This window comes from Pimephales promelas, chromosome 14, assembly GCF_988280905.1.
Source record: "Pimephales promelas chromosome 14, fPimPro1.hap1.1, whole genome shotgun sequence".
NCBI classification, from domain to species: Eukaryota; Metazoa; Chordata; class Actinopteri; order Cypriniformes; family Leuciscidae; genus Pimephales; species Pimephales promelas.
Genome location: NC_142782.1, coordinates 25,163,957 through 25,171,001, shown reverse-complemented (window position 1 = coordinate 25,171,001; position 7,045 = coordinate 25,163,957). Strand labels below are relative to the sequence as shown.

Sequence of the window (7,045 nt, the reverse complement as noted above, 5' to 3'; positions counted from 1 at the left end):
CAGCGCTACGTAACGTGCTGATATTTTTTCCTGAATGGTTTTTAATTTCGTATTTGAAAACAATGCATGTAACACACAGCTGTGTTGTGATTGGTTGTTGAGGGTATGCCTCTGTTCTGTGTTTAATTATGGGATTACAATAAAAGCTTAATTCTTAGTGAATGGTTTCATTTGCCATTTGAAGGGACTAATTTGAAGTATGAGAGACTGGGTTGTCATACTTTTTACTATAGTGAATATTTAACGGGTTTTCTCTTCTATTGTAAGCACTAAGGTCTTTGGCAGGCTTTTCATCTAAATTTAAACAGTTAACAAATAAAAAAAAAATGTTATTATAGGCTTATTAGACTTTTAGTTTGGAGGACATAATTCACGAAAAGGGTATTATTGCTTTAAAAGAACCACTTTTCAAATTTAAAATCATTACTGTCCAGATTTTTGTATTACAGCATATTGATGCAGTTCATGAAGCAGCTCAACTGCCCTACACCTATAATGTACACTTGATGGCGCTGTGTCAGGAAGAGAACAGAGGCTGTGCTATTGAAGTATCCATAACCTGGAGTTGACCCCATTTTCTTCGTTTTCTAAGCAGCATCGTTTTAAGTTTAGTTTAAGTTTGAAATACTTTCAAATGACAACAACCCCGTAAATAAAAGTTAAGGTATTTATTAGTATGATCTCACGTCATATGCATGTCCCAGCATCCATAATGTATATAAAAAATCCATATATATAACAAAAATACTGTATAAAAAATCCCACACCAAAATGCACATATTCCAGTTATTACGTTAGTAAATTTGCACCATTTGCTGCGAGAAAATCATTCATATCTATCTCATAACGAACAGGTGGCTTGATTTTCCTCCTCTGATCAGACTGATAATATAACATATTTATATTTAATCATAAGTCAAGTTCCATCCATGAATCAAGTAGTTGATTATGACAAATTTTCTAAGTTACTTGTCTTAAATATAGAAGCCTTTGTTTCATATTAAGTAAATCAAGTAAAATACAGATTGTTTTGTAGCCTACATACATTCAATCTTCTAAAAACTGTGCAAATACTCATTTTCACATATCAACAGAACGTTGTTTGTAAAGATTTTTTACACGCAAATACTTCAGTTTCGAGTTCTGTGAGAAATGAGGAGAAAGTGCCTGAAACCTCAACCATTTCAACACAATATGCAATGCAACATGTTTCATATTACTCTCTTCTCTTCAGTGTTATAACATATGGAGTCTCAGGGTATTGATCTAGGATCAGCTCCTTTCAGTCCTTATAAATGTATTCACCAAGATTTGAAGGCTGGAGCTGCACCAAGCAGCTTTAAAAAATGAGATTGCATCTGTTCATCTTGTGCCTGCTAGCATCTTTTCCGTGTCTTTGTGTTTCCTTTGAGGACTATGTAAGGCAGTCCAATGGCCCACTTATTCTGTGGCCAGTACTGCAGGTCAGGGAGGGAATAAGGGATCTCTAGACTAGCATCCATGTAAGCGACCAAAGTGGTACAGTAAGCCGTGGCCACCACAATCAGAATGTGCCTGAACAGAGAGGAGAAAAATAAACTACATTAGCATGATAGTCTGGACAATGTGCCTTAACCCTGTAAAGCCTGACATATAAAACAATAGTAAGAAGAATCTACTTTTTTTTTAAAAGAAGAGTTTATCGAACCGTTAAATGCTAAATATCGAATATATTTTTTGTTGTGTATCATATTGATACATCAGGCTTGTATGGCTCATATAGAATATGAGAATGTGGAACTCACACTCAAAAATAAATAAAACACCTCACTTTTATTCAGAGCCACAAACTGAGCAAAACTTGCTGATAATGTATTTAAAGGTAAGGTATGTGATTTTCCTTTTCAAGTGATTTTTTCAAAATCACTTGAAATTCTATTCCTAACCCATTTATAGAGTTATGAAATAAAATAACTCATAAATAAAATTTCAGTGAGCCACTGAAATGAAAATTAAGCAATTTAATGATCTGTGGAATGGGCTGTAGAACTAAAAAAAACTTCAGCCAATCATTTCCAAGACCACCTAGAATCATTGGACTGTAAGCTTGTCAATCAAATAGCATTGAGTATGCGCGTGTCCCCTTCACGCGCATACTCAAAGCTTGTGACCAGTCACAGTATATGCAAGTCGCCACGGTACAAAGAGAGAGAAAGTGCAATCTGACGCTTCTGAGTTTTGCAGATGCATGATTGCGCGTCCATGTTCTTCGAATGGGTGGAGTCAGGACCAGCGTTGGGAAAAGAAGGTAGGACCTTTTGAGGTAGGTTAGACCAAAATCCATACCCTACCCTTGACTTAAGATAAAATTCGGATTCCTTGTAATGTAAATTAATTGAGATCTTAATAACACATACTACAGTAGTGGCAAAAGTTGAATTTTATATATTTTTAATTTGAGCGAAAAACAAAACACTAAACTTGGTTAAGGTATTTATCTGACAAAATTGTTTGTCAAATAAAAGGTACTAGAGCTACAGGTTTTATTTCACTATGCAATGAAAAAAACAACAAGCTCACAGGGGGAAAAGACACAGTGACTACAACGTATTCAGTTATTAATATCTTGTCGGTTCTCTCTTGTTTTTGCTTGTGTTCATAATTTCTTTGACAAGAAAATGCACAATTTGGCATGTGTCATGTCAAATCTTTAACACATTCCTAATAATAACTGAGTAAAGGGTGAAGATGTAAATTTTTATAGGCTGGACATCACTTTTGGCCACTATCGTTCTTACTTAAAATGCATATAGATATCAGTTATCTCAGTTATGATATTTAAATGAAGCCCTGAATTTTTATTGTGGGTGGCAAAATATCTAAATCAATGCAATACCATGCTAACTGAAAGATTGAGTCCAAAAAGCCTGCTGTACAATATTTGATACTCACATTTGACCATGATATTTTTAAAACATGGTCTATGGATAATCATGTTGCTTCAGTCCAGTAACTGTTCATCTTGAAATATTACTAACAATAAAGGGTTCTATATATGTAGCATTGGGTTCTTTACTCAACTACAAAGGACCTTTTATGCAAAAAAATGATGATAATGACAAAAAAAGAACACTTTTGGCACAAAGGTTCTTTATAGGCTATTATTCATTCATATATTACATTATTCTGCAACATTTTGCAGTTGTAAATTTAAATTATTGTTTATTAAACTGTTGTAGTAACTTAATGTCACATTTTAATCATGCTGATTTTTGAAGGATAAAAACTGAAATGACACTCTTTTTTTAACCCCCATATCTTGAATTTTGTGATCATTCATGCATTGCATTTTAGGGGTTCCAAATACGTGGCGCTTTAGAACCTTTTAAGGTTCTATATAGAACCTTTTCTTCTAAGAGTGTACTCTTACATCAGTAAACATTTCACATGAGACTTGTGTACCACAACCTGAAAGTGGACATTTTTACAATTGTCCTAAAAGGCCTTTTACTTGCTAAAAAAGTATAGACGACATAAAGAACAGTTTTATCAGCAAAGTTTTGATAGTGTTCATAATCTACCCTTTAAGATTAGTGTCTTTATTGTGATTCAGTAGGATTTTACTGAGTTAAAATGTACTCAACACAAGGCAGAATAGCATGGCTCACTCACCAGATACTGTGCAGATAACAGAAGTTCAGTTTCTGCCAGAAGCTGCATCCAAAGCGATCGCTAATCCAGCAGGAAATGGCCAGAACCCACAGGCCAGTGGACGCCCAGGCCAGACGCAGCACTCGCTTATCTGTGCAACTGTTTGACAAAGAGATCAGTGCTGAATGAGAGTGAAAACAAGCGAGATAGCAAAACAAGACGTATCATAAGTATCATTTAGTCTCAATGTGGACAAATGGTGACTATTATGACATCTGTAAAAAGCTTGAAGAGATAAATGCACATCCTTTACCTCCTTAACTCTATAAACAGAGAGTAGGTGATATGGATGCCAAAGCAGTTGAGAGCGTAGGCATTGGCTGTAGGTTTGACAAAAGAGGACAGAGTGCTTATGACAGTGATGATCAGGACCATACGAGAGAACGTTCTCCTGCGGAACAACAAAAAAGAGAAAGAGAGACCACACTTTAGACTGCAGATAGCCGAGTCATCTAAAAATATTCCAAATAATCATCAAAATCAGGGGAATGTATAGCTTTTGGGGGTCAGTAACATAACTATCTATCAAGACAGTCAAAGATGTAAGTTTACAACAGCATCAAATCATTTCATTTAGCTTTCAAGCTTTTAAATATTAATATAAGGCTGGTTGGACCCTTACTGAGAAAGCTGTGGAAAGCATCTCTCCCACAGTGAGATCAGAATATGCTGCAGGTTCAAACAGGGCTGCTGTTACACTAACTGAAATCTGTAAATGGGTTCTTTAATTGCTTCTATTTGTACAAAACTGCAGATGCAGATTTGTTAGAGGAGGGAGACAAGTTTTGCTCCATGCCATTTCATAGAAAGGTTTGTTTGGTATGGTACAGACCATGGTACACGGAAAAAAAATGATATTGTTACCTGTCTTTAACAAAAGATGGGAAGTGTCTGCGTGGGAACCACAGGGAGTACCCAATAGCCAAAACCCACAGGATGGACAGCTCGTCCAGCATCTGGCCCATAAAACTCAAGGTCATGTGAAAATACATGGAGAAGATACCTGAAGACACAGAGAAACAGACCATAGTGAGAGAAAGACTCCCACACTACATTTTTCTTGTCAAATGTCCCTTTTCTCTTGGAAATGTGTCACGTAATGGAAGCAAAATGGGATGTGACTACAAGTAATTCCTATTTGCCATTTCTGGTGTATTTAACATTTTGTTGCATTTCCAGTTCATATAAATCACACTTGTTGGCTTAATTTTCCACAAACAAAATCAAAGTGACATTTCATTCATTCATTTATTTGAATGAAATATAATAAAATCAGAGTATATAATGAATAAATTGAATCAAATTTGATTTGGCTATTGAGCAAGGCTGCCCCCTAAAGGATTGTTTATGTCACAATTTCAGCACCCCTTTAAATTCGGCTTTCACACTTACCTACAAAGACCATCATGATCCAGACCAGATGCACAGCCAGGTTTCTTTCCTTGGCATATGGGTGCAGCAGGTAGAGCATTATGGGTGAGATCACAAAGAAGATGCAATTGCTCATCTGAAGGAGGAACAAACGCTGAATCAGTGAATCAGACATACTCAAACTCAAATCCTATCTCACGGTGCTCCTAAAGTAGCAGTCACATTGACTTTTACACGTTTTGTATTAGTCCAATACTGAGGTAGAACCATAAATAAAACCTGAATGGGCTGAACTGAACAGGATTCTATCTCTGTTGTGCACATGGAGATTGTGAGTCACTGATGCAGATGTATCAGTATTGTGGGTGTAGTGGGAATCCTCGAATTGGATTCCTCTAGTGTTAATGTCTGAAATGAGAATGATTCACATTGACTAATGCGTGAAAGGATTTGAAGCTCGTCTGTTGTGCTCATACCGTGTTGAAAAACTCCACAACATTCTCTGAATGTTTGTAGTTGTCTTCACACCAGTCCACTTCAGAGCTCTCGTAGGAAAACACACCTGCCATTGTGTCAGAGGATGGGAATGACGGGATTTCTGAGAGAAAGAGAGACTGTTTATTAATCACTGTAATAACTATACGTCAAAAATGCTATGGCTTACTCTGTGTTGAAGGACAAAACACTTGCCATGGTGCTAAAGCTTGTTGTCTTTACACAGAGTTCCAGACTTTACCGTGACAGAATGGAGACACTGAACAAAGGCAAATCTCTGCCTTTTTGGTGTCTCTAGTAGATATGATACAAAAGTTTTAGGATAAGGAGCTGTTCACACACAACACGCTCCACTCCACAGCTATGTTTTCCCACTGTTTTCAATGTAAACATATGGGGCCTTGAGTATATTTCTGTTAGATTCTGCGTATGCACAACATGGTTTTAGATTTGTAAAGTAGTTTGAGTAAACTCCATTTATGAGAGTGAAATATGTAATATAAATGTGTAGGCCTATATCAAACATTCTGTGTGTCTACTTCATTTGCTTAGGTTATTTACGTACGTTTTTAAAAAATATAAATCCGGATATGTGACAATTGCGTAGCCTACACAACGTTGATATCAGGCACCTGATCTTTTCTGAGCTGACAAGTTTTCAGACAGCCAATGTCAAAACTAAAGGTGTCTGAATCCATAGAGTTTATCTCTGAATTTTACTGCAGTCAGACAACCACATTAACTGTGATGTCGCCGATCACATTTTAAACCATAACGTTTTTTTTTTTTAAATAGATCATAGTGCACACGTACAGATCCAGCACTATGTGGTTAGGCTATAATATGACTTAAGCCTGTTGGTTTTGTGATATTGATACAACTACATCCCCGCAGAGCACGGACCATCGAGCTGGGAAAAGTGAATCCTCTGGATAATAAATTAATTGTTATGGGAGCGCAGCACAGACTTGAGAAAGCACACAAACACTACAAAAACTGAACCTCTGATGATGAAAATGCATTCTATAGAAACTCTCTCAAATCAATATCAAACCACCGTAACTTACCCTTAAATAAAAAGAAACGAACTATCATTCTTACCTCACAAAAACGCATCCACCGCCGCGCGCTCCGTGTGTCAGGTTTAAGTAGGGAGAAATGTCCCCGATCCTGTTACGCGGGTCTCGCGCGGTGACATCACCTGGAGGGTTCAAGTGAAACCGAGCAAACAGTGGTAACGACATTCTTCATTGTGCCATTGACTCGTGAACCTGTATTATGAACAGACCTGAAATGCGCTGTTTTACATGATAACGGCTGGCCTTTCACGCGCCCGGCTCCGGCACGAGCTGAGGTCAATAGGCTATACTTCAGCTCACCTGTCGACTCTTTGACGGCCTACAACTCATAAACCGCAAAATATGTAAAACATTCACCAATATTAAATGTCGATAAAAGGAATGCCGTTGCCTCACACAACACCACCTTT

General features: G+C 37.1%; 1 protein-coding gene across 1 annotated transcript; it reads right to left on the bottom strand.

Moving 5' to 3' along the window:
• Positions 1-653: 653 nt before the first annotated feature.
• On the bottom strand, positions 654-6,877 carry acer1 (alkaline ceramidase 1). Its single transcript, XM_039677372.2, has 7 exons — positions 6,658-6,877; positions 5,538-5,659; positions 5,083-5,197; positions 4,555-4,693; positions 3,944-4,081; positions 3,652-3,789; positions 654-1,554 (listed from the first exon to the last, which is right to left on the bottom strand). The coding sequence occupies exons 2-7, from the start codon at positions 5,628-5,630 to the stop codon at positions 1,377-1,379; spliced, it is 801 nt and encodes a 266-aa protein (XP_039533306.1). The 5' UTR covers positions 5,631-5,659; positions 6,658-6,877; the 3' UTR covers positions 654-1,376.
• Positions 6,878-7,045: the final 168 nt, after the last annotated feature.

Excerpts from the sequence above, each read along its gene's own strand:
- acer1 (XM_039677372.2), bottom strand. The coding sequence starts at position 5,630 with ATGGCAGGTGTGTTTTCCTACGAGAGCTCTGAAGTGGACTGGTGTGAA. Across the intron at positions 5,198-5,537 it reads TTGTGGAGTTTTTCAACACG|ATGAGCAATTGCATCTTCTT; the intron begins GTATGAGCACAA and ends TTCCTCCTTCAG. Across the intron at positions 1,555-3,651 it reads TGTTATCTGCACAGTATCTG|GCACATTCTGATTGTGGTGG; the intron begins GTGAGTGAGCCA and ends CTCTCTGTTCAG.